Source organism: Asparagus officinalis, unplaced genomic scaffold (assembly GCF_001876935.1).
Source record: "Asparagus officinalis unplaced genomic scaffold, Aspof.V1 AsparagusV1_Un701, whole genome shotgun sequence".
Classification (NCBI taxonomy): domain Eukaryota; kingdom Viridiplantae; phylum Streptophyta; class Magnoliopsida; order Asparagales; family Asparagaceae; genus Asparagus; species Asparagus officinalis.
The window spans coordinates 51,104-69,136 of NW_017972961.1; the positions used below are offsets into that span (position 1 = coordinate 51,104).

General features: G+C 36.4%; 2 protein-coding genes and 1 long non-coding RNA gene across 5 annotated transcripts; 2 read left to right on the forward strand and 1 right to left on the reverse strand.

Annotated features, from left to right (window-relative positions):
• Positions 1-550: 550 nt before the first annotated feature.
• On the forward strand, positions 551-7,227 carry LOC109828087 (cardiolipin synthase (CMP-forming), mitochondrial-like). 3 transcript variants are annotated; one of them, XM_020395123.1, is made up of 7 exons: positions 551-837; positions 4,784-4,881; positions 4,989-5,039; positions 5,160-5,273; positions 6,058-6,114; positions 6,214-6,336; positions 6,756-7,227. In XM_020395123.1, the coding sequence occupies exons 1-7, from the start codon at positions 699-701 to the stop codon at positions 6,903-6,905; spliced, it is 732 nt and encodes a 243-aa protein (XP_020250712.1). In that variant the 5' UTR covers positions 551-698; the 3' UTR covers positions 6,906-7,227. The 3 variants fall into 3 exon arrangements, with proteins under 3 accessions (XP_020250712.1, XP_020250714.1, XP_020250715.1); XM_020395125.1 differs by having other exon boundaries at positions 6,214-6,299; XM_020395126.1 differs by lacking the exon at positions 6,214-6,336.
• Positions 7,228-7,729: 502 nt separating this feature from the next.
• LOC109828088 (nitrilase-like protein 2) lies at positions 7,730-12,930 on the reverse strand. The gene is made up of 9 exons (XM_020395127.1): positions 12,676-12,930; positions 11,995-12,131; positions 10,696-10,824; positions 10,510-10,568; positions 9,547-9,659; positions 9,372-9,464; positions 8,599-8,701; positions 8,179-8,261; positions 7,730-8,086 (listed from the first exon to the last, which is right to left on the reverse strand). Exons 1-9 carry the CDS (start codon positions 12,904-12,906, stop codon positions 8,036-8,038), a joined length of 999 nt encoding a protein of 332 aa, XP_020250716.1. The 5' UTR covers positions 12,907-12,930; the 3' UTR covers positions 7,730-8,035.
• A 2,573-nt stretch (positions 12,931-15,503) lies between these two features.
• LOC109828086 lies at positions 15,504-16,016 on the forward strand. Its single transcript, XR_002243584.1, has 3 exons — positions 15,504-15,605; positions 15,703-15,912; positions 15,986-16,016. It is a non-coding gene; the product is annotated as an uncharacterized LOC109828086 (long non-coding RNA).
• Positions 16,017-18,033: the final 2,017 nt, after the last annotated feature.

Genomic DNA, 18,033 nt, shown 5'->3' on the forward strand with positions numbered 1-18,033 from the left:
TTTCTCAACTACTTTCATAAACTTTTTGCTCTTTATGATTGGAATTGAAGAATCAATTTTTAAACTGTAGAAAATACAAGAAACGCATGAAAAAAAACATTGTTATGTCACGGATCTGCTACATTTTTTATATTGAACTCACAAAATAACAAAATTGAACATATACACATAATTTAAGGAAGAAAATTAGCAAATTGATACTTTAAGGGGGAAGTTGAGAATTCACCTTTTCTTTTCTTAAAGTAGCATAGATAAGTTTTTAACAAAATTTTACATATACTTAAGTGCTATTTAGCACATTACTGGTACTTAAGTGCTAATTTAGCCTTTTGCAAAATCCAATGTCTCCATCAATCCTCTCGTCGCTAGTTGATCAAGGCCGCGCAGTGGCGTCCCCACCCCCCGCTTTCTTTTGATTTATTGCAAAAAACCCCCCCAGATCTCATCCCCTTCGAAATATCTCCAGCGGACCTCGGAGTACCGCAAATCGCAGTCCGAGGACGCCGTTGAGATCATCGTAGTTTACGTCGTCGCCGGCGGCGGTGGACGGTGACGTCATCCCCTTCGAAATATCTCCAGCGGACCTCGGAGTACCGCAAATCGCAGTCCGAGGACGCCGTTGAGATCATCGTAGTTTACGTCGTCGCCGGCGGCGGTGGACGGTGACGGTGGGAGGTGACCGGATCCAGAAACAGGCAATGGGCGGTGACCGGATCCAGAGCGAGGTGAATGGGAGTTGTAAGGGAGGCGGAGAGGGCGAGAGGAGATCAAAGCTGTTAACTTTACCGACGGTTCTCACACTTGGACGAGTCGCCGCCGTTCCTCTTCTAGTGAGCAGTAGGTCCCTCTTTTTTCAACTTCGATTTTGATTTTGATTTTGATTTTTAGGGGGCGCTTTTGATCTTTGAACGTAGTACGTCATTTGCGTCCTGTTTGATTTTTTTTCGTAGATTTAAAAGGAATTTTCCTTTGCATTTGTGGGAATGTTGCCATCAAATTTGGGGTTAGTTAAAATTGAAGGTTATGGAAAAAAATTTCAAATGATTTTATAATAGTGAGGATGATCATTATACACTTATGCATACTTGATGAGTAAACGCTATTCAAGTATCAACATAGAATTGTAAAGGACACGTAATGCTTATTCATCTTTATGTCTAGTACCATTTTTCTCCATGATCTTTAGGAAAATCACATCGTGATGCAAGGATTATACAAATTCTTGAGTGTTATTTGGTACCATTTTATGAAACTCGCAAAGGGATTAATCTGAGATAGTGGAAAGTAAACCCTTTGATCTAATGAAAGTTACATTACTATCGTATTCTAAGCGGATGCAGTGTCAGATAGGATATTTCCCCAAAATCTAGTGGAGTGGGAGTAATTAGAGTTTTGCGAATATGTGTGATTTCAAAATCCACCATAAATCTTCAAGTTCTAGTAGGATTATCAAATAGTAATAAATAAATAAATTAAAAAAAACTTAAGAACCTCGTAATAATGCTTACGCTAATCTCAAATTTTGTAGCAAAAATAATAGCAATAATAACTTCATGCAGATTTCATAAACCATGAGTAACATGTAGTAGCTAGCTTCGTTATATAAACCAAAACAAAATGGTGGTCGTGATTTTAAATAAAATCAAAAGAGAAAATAAAAAATTAATTTGTAAATTTTAAAAATATGTATTTATCATTAATTATGCAAAGTATAGTAACCTGAAATCCAAATTGGCAAACATAGTTTCTCCTCACCAATCTTAAGAAAAAAATATCATGTGCTTTAGGTTCGCTCGTTGTTAATTTGGTTTGGAGATGGTAAATGTAATCACCTTCTTCTTTACTTCATGATTCAACCTCGGAATTTTTGGAATTATGGATGGATATTAAGCTTAGGTTACTACATGAGACATTCATATTATATTTATAAGAGATTCCCATTTTTTTTTAAATTGATCCCATTCCCATCTTTATTTTTGTATACTGTCCAATCCATGGTCCTTTGCAAAAAAGGATTGGTCCTCTCTTGACTGGGTACCTGGAAATGCATAAAATATAGAGCCATAAATTATATTATATTCTCTGTACAGAAGTAAACTGTTTTTTTTTTTTTTTGAATCTTATTATAAAAATCTTGGACAACTTTGTTTCATATAGTACTTACAAAAACTCATTTTATGTAGACAATGCCCCTCGTACATCAAAGAAACATACTAGTTGCATGCTTATAGATGGCTTATTAGATGAATAACAAAACCACATGTTAATTGCATGCTTATGGATATAACCACACTAGATGAACATCATGCAATTGTAAGTATCCTTTACCATGAAGAGAGATAATCATGTGTTACGTAGACACAAAAAGTATGCTTACCTAGACACCAATACGTTAAAAAGTGCTTTGGGTGTTCACCTAGGGGTTGCTTAAGCCTAAGTTGTACTCAGGCTGCCTATGCAAGTCTTGGGAGCGTCTAAGCAAGCATGGGTCTCTTAAGCGGGTTGCACCAGGTCAGAAAGGTGTATATCGCCTGCTTAAGCATAGTAACGGGTGAAGAGAACAAGTTGGGTAATGGATCGGATCAAAGCCAAATGTACCTCCGACATAAAGATGAGTATAGAAACTTAAATCTCTGAGAAATCCTTCCTCTCTAGATGTCTCCACGTAACCTTCCTCTTTGCCACTAGAGCTGTAAATGTCGCACTTACTGCAAGGAGAAAAACAATTCCTTTAAAAGAATAAATTGCTAAAAAAAATGTTTGCATGTCATTAAAGTGCATGCCTGGGTTTGGGCATTGTACACTTAGAGGTCTAAAAGATAAAATTGCTACAAGAACCTTTCCTTTCCCTTACTTGCTTAGGGTGGGGGTCAATGATGCAATTTTATAGGTTAGTAACTGTGTTTTGGTGTGCTTATTAGTCAAAAAGTTATGCCACGAGGTGATTTTCTTGTTATATATGACTTGTTTGAACTCTACCTGTGACATTTATTGATGTGTGGTCATCTCTCTAGAATACAGAAGTAAACACTCATAAAAGCATGCACTTGCGATGTACAAATTCTTATTTATGGAGTGGGTAAAATAGTTTTTTTTCCACTCACATTCTGAATGTTAGATCTAGCTGGTTCTTATTGGGTTCTAATTCGGCAGTTGGTATGAATTACCTTCTTAAGTTTGCTTGAGAGATAATTATATAGAAAGGGTTGTTCATGATTGAGATGCTTCGGTCCTCATTTGATCTCTATGGTGAAGTTTAACCTTGACGTTCTTGACATATAACATACTTAGAAATCATTTCACAAAGACAAGCAACTATTTTATGCAAATTTCACCTGGTTTATCTAGAGAAAAGAGAGATCAACAAGTAAAAATAAGAAGGTTTAGAAATTCTCATTGACCATGATAACCTACTTGTATGAAAATCCATCTCAATGATGGAACTAGTTGAATTCTCTTTCCAAGTCCCCAATCCAAGATGAAGCTAGAATTTTTTTCATGCAATCCTTATAATCTGGCTGACGAAATTGACTTTGATGTTTCCCAAACCTGAAACCTTCTACACTGTTCATGGTCCAGATTTATTGGAATCCTCTAGAATTAACGGCAGTTCCAGTTTTTAGGATTTGTATCTAACATAGTGAGACTTAATTCTGGTAAAGTTGGTTTGTCTTTAGTCTGTTTTTATATTGCAATTGCCATCTGACAGTTACTAAAGTGCTTCTTGACATGGTACATGTTAATTTTTATGGCAAAATGGCCAAATTGGTATATTTTATAGACACTAGGTGCAAGGTTTTAAATGTCGGATGTCGGGTTAATGTCGGATGGCTGAAATCCATGTCGGATAGCGGAAATCAGGGATATATCGGGGGGCATTGACTAAATATCGGATTGCCATATCGGGTAGTGCGCATATGTATAATATCATGTCTTAAATGTAATCTAAGTATTCATAAATTCAATATAAGCATACTTTATAAATTCTATAGACTAAACATATAAAAAAGTAAATAATATATGGATTTAGGTTCATAAATTCTTTCTATCGGGTTCATAAGAAACCTTTAAACATGAGAACGAATAATATATGGATTTAGGTTCATAAATTCTTTCTATCGGGTTCATAAGAAACCTTTAAACATGAGAACGCGTCAAACGAGTTTGAGTATTTATCACTAAACCCAAACCCGATAACAAAAAACAGATCTTAAAAAAAATTTCGATGCTAGGGTTTTCTTATGAAATCTTCGAATCAAAGCAGGTAGCACATGGGAATATTCAGGGTGGAAGTTATCGAGGCCCCGGTGAAGCCTCTAGGGTTTTGAGGCGGCGGTAGATGGCGGGTCCGACGAGGCCCCGATGAGGGTAATTTACATGCTGTCATTTTTTTGGGTAGAGACTGAGGACGAGATCGAGGGGGGTTGGTGATTGGATCCGATGAGTAAAAGAGGAGGAAGGAGAAAGGAGGTTGTTTTATAGTGTAGGGAGTTTTATGAGGGGGTTTTGTGCAATAAATCCCGCTAACACGTGAGCCGTCACGTGAGAAAACTGGCCGAAAAAATGGATCCGGCCAAACTTGAGGGGTATATGACGCCGTAGTCTATATAATATACCATTTTGTCCAAAGCCAAAAAAATATACCAGTCTGTCACCTAGTGTCTACAAAATAAATCAATTTGGCCATTTTGCCTAATTTTTATTTTACTTATTTATTTATTTTGGGTTATATTGGCTATGTTTTCACACGTCAGAGCTAAAAGCTTTTCATATTTCATTGTAGCTTTTTACATGAATAATTCGTGGGCCACATCCGCTACAACAAGCATTTTTATTGCTGCAGCAGTTACAGACTGGCTAGATGGCTACATAGCTCGGAAGGTTTTGATAGCTTGTACTTTTTTAAGTCAAATTTAGTATGTTAAACTATCTTTTCTACTTTGCATGTTAATGGCGGAATTTCTTGTCAATTCTTTTCATTTCCTCAGATGCAGATAGTAACGCCTTTTGGTGCATTCTTGGATCCTGTAGCTGATAAGGTCCTCTATCTCGTTATACACTCTTTTCATTTAACTTTTTGTTTGGATTTCATTCAATGACATATGCTTTTGGTTTGTGGTTTGTTATTCTAATTAGATTTTTATGGTTTTTGGTTGCAGCTAATGGTTGCTGCCACATTAGTAATGTTGTGTACAAAACCTTTAGAGGCTGCAATATTTGAAGGGGTGCCTTGGCTTTTGACTGTCCCTTCGATTGCTATTATTGGTAGAGAGGTGATCACCAATGCTTGCTAGAGCTTTAGACCCCATTGCTATTATTGTTTATTCTATAATTATATATGCTTGATTATATATTGACAATCAGTAAGTTTTCACTGATGTTTTGCATTATTCATCAACCAGCTTATTCTGTAACTCATCGTTACTCTTTCTTGACTCTCTTTTGCGAAATGACTGTTGGTATTCATTGTAATTGTAATTTAAGACCACATAGGATAAGTCATTTGCAGTTTCCTGGTGATTTTAAAATTCTGGTGTCTACTATCAGTATTTCTTGGGAAGTAACCTGGCTATCAAGTTAGTTAGCTTTTACTTATTCAAACAACAAGATAATTACACGGTGTTTGATGACAAAAAAATTTAGAACTTTTGGGCCTGTTGAAGGCAAAATGTATCGGTAGTGAATAGGTGTGATGGCGGTACAAGGACAGTTTTGAAGACCATAAAATTTCTTTGTAGTTGTTATCTTTGATGTTAATAATGAAAGATGGGGAATGTGGGATCATTTGATGATCGGGATTGCAAGAATCATTTTTATCATACATCTAGAAGTTTCTGTTAGGAAATATAGGCATGCAGATGCATTATTTAGGCACCTAGCCATTAGAAAAAACCTTTTTTTTTTCTTGCAGTGATCTCAAGTTAATAGAATGTTGTTTAACTTGATACGTATATAACCCATAAGTTGTCTTTCAAATTTTCACTGTTAGCTTCTCTGGTAATGGTTTTGTTGTGTTTTCTCCGTTACATGTATTTAACATCAGTATTTCATCTGCAGATAACAATGTCAGCAGTCAGAGAATGGGCTGCATCTCAGAATACCAAAGTTCTTAAGGTTGCTTTCATTTCTACAATTCAAATACACATTCTTAAATTTGCCCCCAAAACCATCCATCTCTGAGATGCATATAGATCTAATACCCAGTGATAACAGGCCGTGGCAGTGAACAACTTGGGGAAATGGAAAACAGCAACACAAATGATTGCATTAATTATCCTCCTTGCGTCTAGAGATTCAAGGTCTTGTCCTTATTCCTGCAAAACTCTGGTTCCATGTGTAAGAATTGATCTAGGCTATTATTGATAGTATTTCCATATGCAGATACTATATATTCATATTTAAAATTTGGATTTCAAAATTGAAAACCCATACCATTGTATGCCTTGCAATAAACATGGAGTACCTAAAACCAAAATTTCCAATGATTTCTGTGTGTTTTTAATCATGTACATGGGCAAAAAAAGTTCAATCTTGTGAAATTTCTAAAACATTGATTTTGCGACATAAAATGCACGATTAAAACACGTTAAATCATCCAAAGGTTTAATTCTAAATAGTCAATTTGTAGGTTGGTTCTAAATTGGATCTAAATTGCCTGCATCTTGGGTACTATGACACTAGCCTAGCCCAACTCCACATATAATATCTTTTTAATATTTACTCTTCATTCAACTTAACTTCTTTTGTGATTGCAGTCTCTTGGATCAAGACGGTCTGCTTGCTTCGGGTGTAATCCTGCTTTACATTTCCGCTGGCCTTTCTCTATGGTCCTTAGTTGTGTACGTGCAAAATATTTGGAGAATCTTGCTGAAATAGCCCCGTATGGATTGAGGTTTCCGCTCTGACATACGATTATACACTTCTTATAAAGAATTAAGACATCCGGTTTACTACTGACCTACCTTTATGTTACCAATCAACGTGAGCTCCTTGTGTTTGATATGGGATCTCATGGGAAAGATTTTACAGAGAGAGAATATATAAGCTGACATTTGTGTCATTTTATGTATCATTTGGTGCATTGGTCTGAATAAGGGTGAGGTTCTATTATGGATCTTGTAGAAGCGTTCTGTGTAACTACTATGGAATTGGTATAGTTTGGCCCTATTTGGGTTTCGCAAACCGCGGTTGTGATATAATATATTTGTGAATGAATAATTACATAGAGTTACACGGTTGATCAAACTTGTTAATGTCATGAATGTTCATGCTGTTTCTATTCACTTACTACCGCATGCTGATACATTGATACCTGCAGACTACATACATGTTGGATCCAGATAAATACTCCATGTGTTATATGTTTTTGGTAAAAATAGAAAAGCTGAGTCCTAAAAAATAAAAAAATAAAATACATAGCTAAAGAGCAACCATAGAATGTTAACAGTGCTCTTTCAGTGTTCTTCTCCACGTGTTTCCCAAACAAAAGATCAGAAGGCATGTCCTACATTGTCCAACCGAAGCACATGATACATTCTCGTATGCAATATTGATTGTTAAAAGAATGTACTTTAATTGAGATCTTGGAGTATAAAGTCAATTTTTATGGTTCTGCAAATACATCACATGCACATGAGACTTACGTAAAGCAAACAAACAACTCTTGTGCTTTGAACGCATTTTGTTGCAGTGCTTGTCTCAATATGGATCCAGACAATACCACAGTCTGTCGACATGTCCGGGTTATTTACAAATATATTGAGAAAAATACTAGATGGATCAAAACATTGTTCAAGGACCACACAAATTATTTCTCGGAAGAATTTGACAACAAAAATATACACTTCTCTTGTTTCAATCCAAATGACTGCACTCCTCACAAATCCTTATTTGCTTTATAATCAAATTCAATAAAAAGTATTACAACGATAACATAACTTTCTTGGCTGCCATAAACCCTTCCAAATTTCTTTGCTTTATCCCTTTATCTCACTGTGAACTCTCATATAGGAATTGAGAAGAATTCTCAATTCGTTCATAGAGAGGACAGAGATGAGATCTTTTGGCAACTTTCTAGCCTCTTGTGCTGAAAAGAGGTATTCAATTATATTACAGCAGTGAAAATGAATGAAGGTTTGAGCTATTTCTAAAAACAACCCAGAAATATCCCCGACTTACCTCAGAGATTGGCATCCTAGTTCTCACAGCATCAACAATTGAAAGATCGATATCAGCTATAGCAATCCCAGTTGAAAGACGATCTAAGTTGGCCCACAAAAAAAAAAAGACATCATGCACATAGATAAATAAGCATTGTATACAGTGAGGGAAACCTTACACCATGTTAAGTAAAGTGCACATATATTTTCATTACTATTTGACAAAGAACCCTCTCCTAGTTTGTCAATTGAAATGCAATATTATGTCTTTGAAATATAAAGAAATGATTAACATGGTAATCATAACACAGAATTATGATGGGTATATAACACAGAATTATGATGTATTCTTAACATGGTCAATTAAAAGCTGTTAGTGTTCAGTAACCATCTATGGATTGCGCAAACAGTGAACAAGAGAGCACTGAATTAGACTCACCTGGAAGGCGAGCTAAAATTTTCCCCCATGGATCAATAATTAGAGAATCTCCATAGCTTTCTCGTTTCTCGTTATGTTTTCCAGCTTGAGCTGCAGCTATAACCTACAAAATAGAGCAAGAGACGGTGAATCAACATGTTTTATATCATCATCTATCATTAGTTTGTGATGCATTTATATGTCCATCAACTACTATCAGCACCAAGTATAACTTCATTGAACTAATCAAATATGCCAATCATAGTTAAGTGAAATTGCTAAAATACTACAAAACTTGGAGTTAGTGTTTCCCAAAAAAAAGTGGTGACGTTACTTTCCTCTATGGATAAGTTAACAGCCCAAGAAAATAGATTACAAATTTCTCATCTAAAGATTTTTACCTCTCTCAATGGCTCTATAGACTAATGATTTCCATAAATAATTTAGGTTTTTTTTAATTTATACCCCTCAAATCATGCATGTTTGTAGAACTAGACCCCAAATCACCCCCCCCCCCCCCCCCCCAAAAAAAAAACATCTTTGTTGAATATGATGAGTAAATGTTTGATTATTTTGTTGATATTATTACATTGCATATACAAAATAGCCTATCAAAGTTGATGATTTTGGGGTATTTTCGTCAAAAGTAGATGATTTGAGGGTACTTTTGCCAATACTGGGGTTTTAGGGGTACTTTTACAAATAAACATGATTTAAGGGGCCTATATACAAAAAATCCAATTATTTAACCCTAATGAACATATCAGTATGCGAAATTTTAAAATGTCACGTACATAGCACTGAGTCTCTATTGCACGTGCACGGAGAAGAATCTCCCAATGTGCCTCCCCTGTGACCTTTGTAAAAGCTGATGGCACCAACAAAATCTGCATTTATTAAATATGTTTCCACTTGGTGAGGGCTAAATAAGAAAATGACAATAGTCAGAGTTTATAGGATGTCAAATACCTGTGCATTGTGTTGAAACCTCAGTTGCTGATAAAGCTCAGGAAATCTCAAGTCATAGCACACTGTAAGACCCAGGCGTCCAATAGGGCTGTCCTCTGCAACAATATCAGTCCCTGAAATGAACAGAACATTAAAGAATATACTTTATGAATTGTATTACATTTTGATGCAGCAACTTGAAATTGCCTGTCACCATCAACAAATGTGGGGAGAAAAAACAATCAATTTTGCTAAAAACACCACCGGTGCAAGAGTAGCTTGCAGATGAAAAGGTTTCTTGTAGATGAAACACACTATAGGTTAAACTGCTAAGAATTCCTCCATTGACTATGATAGTTTCTCTCTGTAAAACTTCATTGACTCGACAATCTACCAACTCAAATTCAGATGCATCTTTACTGATATAGTACTATGAAAAAATCATGGAGAATCTAACTGTAAACATGGCTTAAAAATATGGAGGGATGTATGAGTGTCCATCGTAGAAGTCGTGAATGTAGGAATCTCACATTTAATTCTATAAGAACATTTTAAAGGGTTCATTGCAGATAAACGCTGTGAACTATTGCCAAATTGAACTTACTAATCCTGTAGTTCTATTGTTGCAGATAGACTCCATGAAAGAGATCTGTTGTTGCAATTAGAACCCCTGAAAGAGTTTTGTTGTTATAGATAGATCTCCTTAAGGGTTAAAAAAAAGAAATCGCTTAGGGGATCTAGCAGCAACATTAGAACTGCAGGGATAGTAGGTTCAATTTAGCAACAATACAGAGGGTCTGTCCACAAACTAAAGCTATTTTTAAATGTACGTACTTACTTGAACATGCAATTAAATATTATATACCAAAATATTGAAAGTGAACACAGAATGTCTAAAGAAAAAACACCTAACTTTTGGAAAGTTGAAAACATAGCATTCAGTTTGAGTGATATAAGTTCAGAATAAACACGAGGCGTCCATACCTGCTGTTGTAAAATCACTTTCCTTGTAAGTCATATTGCCAGGAACATCCACGTCAAACCTTTAAATAGTAACCAAATATTTTAAGATGATGAAGATAGGCTTGGATGATGATGACGACGACGATGATGATGTGAGCTAAGGATGTCAACTTGGGAAGATAAAAAGGTAGAAAATGGACCACTTACAAGTGTATCTTGCGGTATATGTTTTTGATATTCCCATAGTTATCAACCAAAACATGTGTATTATAAAGGTGTGCATCATCGGGTCCTTTCTCTTGAAAGCCTCCAAGTGACAACCAAATATTTGAGTCCCTGTCATATTAAACTGATAAGAAAGAGCTGAATGTCATGAAGTAAGGCCTATTTTACAAGGAAATTAGGTTAAAAAAAGAATTTAGAAAGCCAAACTGCATGGACTATTGCCCATTGAAATCTAATATAGTAAAAGAAGCAAAAAATGCTAAAAAAGGGAAATAAGCTATGAAGAAAGTACTAAAATTAATATCTTAATATCCATGCGTAAAATAAAAGTTCACATTTAGTGTTTTCTTGATCCCTCTTTTGAGAGCTTTTTCTGGTCGTTTATAATGGTGGCTTGGTTTTAGAGCTCATGCTCTTGTCATTTTATCGAATCTCATGCTATAACCTGAAACTGAAGCTTACAGTGTGAGTTCATCTAGTGAAACAAGGTATAAGTTCCTTCTTACAAGGTGTCATTTAATGATAATCTTTTTAGGTGGTCCCTATGATCATGATTAAGCTCATCATAGCAGTCCTAACATATGTCAAAACTCATAGACAAGTTGGCTATAAAGCTCAGGTACCTAATGATAAACAAGCTCATCATAGTACATGCCTAAATTAACTGATTCTCTCATCCATAAACTATTTGAGTTTCAAATAAGTAATCCTCCAAGCTCATCATAGTAGCTTCCAGTTATCAGTTTCAATAACCTTGTTAAATCCTCCAAGCTCATCATAGTAGCTTCCAGTAATCAGTTTCAATAACCTTGTTAGCCAGAACATCAACTTCAACATATTCATCCGAGGAATTGCCTAATATCATTTTCTCAACACTCCTTAGACCCTAGAAATAACTCTATCTTTGCTTTTCCCCTCTTATTCTTTTGGATTCTAGTATACAATAAAATTCGTTTTGCTGACCCTATATGCAATATGTTTACATAACGTAGATAAAATGCCCTTTGGATCCAACAATCAACGGACAATGGTAAAGAATATAGAATATAGGATACATTGCAGATAACCCTCTCATCTATAGCCTTAATAGCGCTTGTCACCTCTCAATTCATTTATCTGCAATGTGTCGTTATAAAATATGAAACCGGGGGTGATGAGTTAACAAAAGAGTTGCGGGATGATAAGTGCTATTGAAAGTATACATGAGAGGATAATCTGCATTTTAATTTTTACCCAAGAATATAAAAATGGTTTAAAAAATTTTTGGTTGTTCCATTTTACCTTGCAAGTGAACAATATCTCCGCATTGTCGGTCCATCTAGAGGCTCTGCAATTTGGAGACTCTCCCCAGCTTTCATCCCCACAAAGGAGAAAGTCTCAGGAAAACATAGCAATTTCACTCCTTCGGCTGCTGCCTCCTATTAAAAAAAAAAAATCAAAGTAACCGGATATTACAAATATCATCATTACAAAAGCAGCAGCACTTCAACACCAATAATGGGTCATCAAGAAATTCGACCAAAAAAAAAATCCAGAATCAGAATCAACTACATGTCTCACTCAGTCATTGTACTGCCAATCTGTTGGGTAAAGTCAAGCATAATGTACGATGAATTGATCAGTAACTTCACTAAAATTACCAAAAATCTGAACTAACTAAATTAAAACTCTTCCTACAGACATCATACGAGTTCTAATCTACCTACTGAACTACTGGACTTCTTATCAATCTCCTGTGTGATAAAGAACCTCAATCGCAACTGTCAAAAATCTTATCTAAGCAATGTAATCCATCATTTATGACGAAAAAAAAATTTATACTTCAGCACATTCTGCAATTGGGTATCCTCAAATTCCATTTCTACATCCAAATACCACAATTTAATCAAGACCATTTTACCAAAAACAAAATTTTATCCAGCAATAAAATCGAAAAATAAGAAATGAGTAATTGAGAATTACTTGGACGAGGCGAGAGCAAGTGTTGAAATTGGCATCGAGGTCGTTGGTGGAGGTCATTTGGGCGGCGCCCACCTTGATGCCGTTGCTCGACGACATGATCGATAGCCGGCGGAACGAAACGGAGGCGGCGCGAGGCGGCGGAGGCGGCGGCGGCGAAAGAGAGGGGACGAAGCGGAGCTTTGTTAGTGGTATCTTTGTCAGGGAATTTGGAGTCAACAAGCTCAAAGCCATAAAAACCCCAAGAAAGTCCGAAACTTGGGGTTTTTATTGGGTAAAGGTAGTTATTTGCGATTACATACCCGGCTTAATTGCAGTTAAATACCCTATAGTTTCTCCTACTTGGCTTATATATACTTATATTTGGTTGCACCTACACCCTAAAGTTTCTAAGAGGTACACTTTAGTATTCTTAGTTATACAAACATGAGAATTTTCCCTCAAAAATCCTCATGCTTCACTTACACCTTGTTTGGATGGAGGTTAAAGTGAAATTCAATTTCACCTTGTTTGGAAGTTTTTGAGGGGTTAGAGGATGGAATGGAAGGTTAAATTTCCTTTCATTTTCCTCCCTTTCAATTTGGGGTGGAAGATGGAATAGAAACCAATGTAAAATTTTAGAATATGATTAGACAATTATACCTTTATGACATTAAAATCAATGGCTAAGGTATACTCTCTTTAATATGTAAAAGTATTTATGTAACTTTATATATATTCACGTCACTTCCCTCCTCTTTATTTGAACGCCCAAACAAGGTAAAACAAATTTACTTTCATTCCCCTTACTGGACGCCTAAATAATATTTTATCTTTTCACTTCTATTCCCTACATTTTGTTTCCATTATTTAACTTTCTATATCTTCCCTCAGTAAACTCCCAAACAAGGCATTAAGGGTAGGCATGGGCTAGGTTAGGCCAGGCCGGGTTGGGCCTGACTTATGAACCGATTCGTCGATTTGGGTTCATGCTAGTTCAAACCCGGGTCCAGGTGAGCCTAGGTGGGCCGGACGGAGGAATTTATTCTTGGATTTGGGTTGGACCCAGCCCGACCTACGGTCTGCATGGGTTAGCCAGTACTCTTTTTTTTTCAAATTTTTTTCTAGATTAGTATGTTTAGTTTAAAAAGGAAAAGTTGTACGGTGATAGAATTATCTCAAAGGATAAAAGATTCACAATAATTTGAGTGTTTTTGGTAAATTAAAATGACTACAAAGATTCATTAAAATACGAAATAAAGCTTAGAAAATGTCGACAACTATTAAAATTACAGCTTAAGCACCTGGAGGTTACAATTTTCAATTGAGTTGCTACTAAAATTATATCAAAATGTAACTATTACCTAAGGCGGCCCGTGCCAGGTTAGACATGGGTCGAGTCAGGTGTGGGTTGGGCCTACTTTTTTATCCCCGGGTTTAGAGCAAAACCCAGCACGACCTACGGCTCAGGTATATCGCAGGCCGAGTTGGGCCTAGCCCTCTGTGGGCCGAGTTGGTCTTGACCCAAGGTAGGTTAGGCCAGTCAGCCTACGGTTCAAACTGGCGTACACCCACCCCTAGCTATACTCACATGCTAATTGTAGAACATTTTAATTTTTGCTATTTTGTTAAAGCTACGGTTAAACTTATCAAAATTCTATTTAATATTGAATTATGGTAGTCTTAAACTAGGATTTTAATAGGTTTAACAGTCATTGTAATAAAAAAAATTGGGGTTTAAATGTTCTACAATAGCATATGATGTCACATGAGAATTTTTACGGGAAAAATTTTCATGTTTGCATAACTGAGAGTATTAAAGTGCAGCTTGTAATAACTTTAAGGGTATTTAAGTGCAACCAAATACAATTAGGGATATATATGTGCCAAATGAGTGAAACTATATGATATTTAATTGCAATTAATCCTAAATACACTAAAATTTACATGATTGCTAACTTTGATATCGTTACATTTTGTTTTTTCACCAAAAAGCACCCCATATTCCTAAAAATTTAACTTCGGTACCTTGCAAAGTCATTTTAGGATCTTAAAGCTAGTTTTCTTTACTTTTAGGGTTTATTTTTGGCAAACGCTTTGGGATATTAAAGTTAAAAGGATTAATTACAAACAGACCCCTATCGTATCGCCCAATTACAAAGAGACCCCCAGTAATTTTATATTTTGCAAATATATCACCTATAGTTATGCTTGTTGTGAACAGACCCCTTGAGTGAATTCCTTTTTATTCTTTAAATCATTAAAAATATTTGAGAAGGCGGATAGACCCCTCTATAATTCTATTGGTGAGGATAAACACTCGATGCTCTTTTTTTTTCTTTTAAGTGAGTTGAGAAAGTTCACTAAGGAGGTGTATCCACATTTGGGCCAACAGTACATAGGTCTATTTGTAACAAGTGAATCTACATGAATCTCTTTGCAATTAGGTGACACCACAGCAAGCTAGAGCAAATAACACTTAGGTATTTAGACTAATAGAAACTTATCATAAAATATGTTATGAGAACACAAGGTTCTGAACCATAAATATACAGTATGCTATGCGCCACATCGCGCAACAAAGGTACGAACAAGCAAAGCGTAGATGCCTCGAACTGAAAGGTATGAATGAATTTTTATAGTTTATCGGTTATTATTTTAAATTTTTTTCGCAAATATAGATTGATTCATTGTTTCATTCGATTCTTTGTTTCGCAGGTACCGAGCGACCTCCTAGACGCGGCCGCAATGCTACTAAGGAATCGAACCTCATCCCTGATATTAATCGGAGGGCTGTGATCCGATGGGAAAACGGAGTGTCTGTTGGGGCCTTTACCAATGCTTTTAACAATTTCCTTGCCGCTTTAGCCAGGAGACACGATTTCTTCAACATATTTTTGACGTGGAAATCGCAGCGGATTGATGTGCTGGTGGCTTGTTGGAGATATATATGTGTGAGTCATTTATTTTAATTTTCATCATTATTAGTTATTAGTTTATTATTATGTTTAATACACTGATTTGTATCTACTTTTTCTTTATATGTTGAAGCGATTTTTCTTTCTTGACGATAATATTTGTGCTTGGACGTACTGCTTCGGGCAAATCAATGTATCGTTCAAGAGATGACGGTTTGAGTTAAAGAAAAAATATTTTGTCCAAATAACAGAAGATTGGGAGCGATACTGGCATCTTGACACGCGTGTGGATGGAGTAGATTTTTTTGCACTTTGCAGTTACTGGGACACGGCTGAAATTCAGGTATTATTGAAGTATATATTTTTAATTTTTTGTTTGAATTTCTATATTGTTTCGAATTGACATTGTTTTGCAGGCTCAAGCTGAAATAGCAAGGAGGAATCGCAACGCGCCTCGCACTTACGAGCATCACGGGGGCTCCAGGACATTCAGCCAGCATTATCATCAATTAGAGCTTGAGGTATATAATATATTAGCTTTTACGTTGAGTATAATTTATGTGTTATAGGTTAATGATATATTTGAATAAAACAGGGAAGGGGAGATCTCAGACATTTTGCAGATCGTATTCTGACTTCCTGGAGCCCGAATTACGCCAATGAAGAGAAGAAAGCAAAGAATAAGGATCTGGCTGTAAGTAGCAGTTCATTTATATATTCAATTTCATATCAATGCATCATTATTAAGTCGACTTGCCCGGGTTGTTTTGATATATCGCAGGAGAAAGTACATGCCAAGGTACAGGAGCAATTGACTCAGTCTCAGGTCTGTTCTAACACTCCTGCCCGGCTAAGTAGAGAGGATGAGGACTCCATCATCGAGACGGTCATTGGACCTAGTAGGAAGAACAGATATCGGTGGAGAGGATCCGAGCAGAGGCCGCACGAGTCTAGTAGCACCTACGAGTCTGCAGCACCACAAGGAACACCAGGAAGCAGTTCATATCAAGACTCGATGGAGCAGCGATTAAAAGCGATTGAAGATTGGCAGTCGCAGCAAACAACATATCAGCGGGCTCTAGAGGAAGAACGGAGGCGCCGGGAGCAGACCGTATTGGAGTTCACACAATTCATGTCGACTCTGCCTCAGGAGGCTCAGGAGGCATATAGGAGACATTTTCTGTCGTCACAGGTAATATATATACTTTGCTTTTTTTAATTAGATGATATCGTACATACTGATACACACTAATACAAACTGTTACACACAAACCCTAACTCTAACCCTAACACAAACATCAAAATATATACTTATAATATTTTTATGTGATGGTGGTGTTGATGGTGTATGCGTGCGTAGTGTTGGTGGTATTGGTTGGTGGGTTGGTTGGTGGGTTGGTTGTGGTGTTGTGTAGTGGTGGTCGTTATGTGATTGGTTTGTGAGGGGTTTTGTCGTGGTGGGGGGAGGAATGGGGATTGGGTGTTGATGGTGGTGATGGTAGTGATGGAGGGGGAGGGGGTGTGTAGAGTATGATTGGTTGGTGGGTGGGGGCTTTGGTCGTGGTTGAGGATGAGGAGTGGGGATTTTGTTGTGGTGGTGGTTGAGGGGGAGGGGTAGGGCGAGGGGGAGTGTTGTTGGTTGGTGGGTGAGGTTGGAGGATTTGTGGTGGTGGTGTTGTGTTGTGGTGTGGTGATTTGTTGTGCAGTGTAGTATTGTGTTGTGTTGTGATGGTGTAGTGTTGTTGTATTGTGGTGTTGTGTTGTTGTGTTGTTGTGTTGTGATGTTGTGGTTTTGTGTTGTAGTATATTTATATTTGTACTCTTATTAACGTTTACACACACTTGTTAACATTTGATTTATATTTATAGGCCGAGACTTCTTCACAAGGTGCAGCCGGGGGTAGTCATAATGTGGCTGGTGTTGAGGATGAGGATGATGATGATCAGGAGGATTGATTGTCCTTAATATAACTTTGAAAACAATTTCTTGTGTTGTATAAACAATATTTATTATGTACCTGTCGAGAAACTTTTACTTGCTTTTATTGAATTAAATGTGTGATATATGCGTGAGATGTGATATTTGTGTGAGATTGAAGCTTTCTTCTGCTGATTGAACAGGTTTTTAAAAATTATTATCGATATTGTACAGGGTTTTTTCAATTTTCAAAACATTTTGCAAATTCCTTTTTTTAAATTTTTTAGCGACGGAAATTCCGTTGCTAAATACAATTTTAGCAACGGAATTTTCGTCACTAAATAACTATTTAGCGACGGAAAACATGCACGAAATCACATCTGGATATTTTTAAAAAATAATAGCGACGGTTTTACCGTCGCTAATAATGTTTTAGCGACGGATTTTCCGTCGCTAAAGGAATATTAGCGACGGATTTGTCCGTCACTATTTTTTTTAATTTTTTATTTTTTTAAAATAGCGACCATTTAGCCGTCGCTAATAAGC

Excerpts from the sequence above, each read along its gene's own strand:
- LOC109828087 (XM_020395123.1), top strand. The coding sequence starts at position 699 with ATGGGCGGTGACCGGATCCAGAGCGAGGTGAATGGGAGTTGTAAGGGA. Across the intron at positions 838-4,783 it reads CGTTCCTCTTCTAGTGAGCA|CTTTTTACATGAATAATTCG; the intron begins GTAGGTCCCTCT and ends ATTTCATTGTAG. Across the intron at positions 5,040-5,159 it reads TGGATCCTGTAGCTGATAAG|CTAATGGTTGCTGCCACATT; the intron begins GTCCTCTATCTC and ends TTTTGGTTGCAG.
- LOC109828088 (XM_020395127.1), bottom strand. The coding sequence starts at position 12,906 with ATGGCTTTGAGCTTGTTGACTCCAAATTCCCTGACAAAGATACCACTA. Across the intron at positions 10,569-10,695 it reads ATATACCGCAAGATACACTT|GTTTGACGTGGATGTTCCTG; the intron begins GTAAGTGGTCCA and ends TACTATTTAAAG. Across the intron at positions 8,702-9,371 it reads CAATAGAGACTCAGTGCTAT|GTTATAGCTGCAGCTCAAGC; the intron begins GTACGTGACATT and ends TCTATTTTGTAG.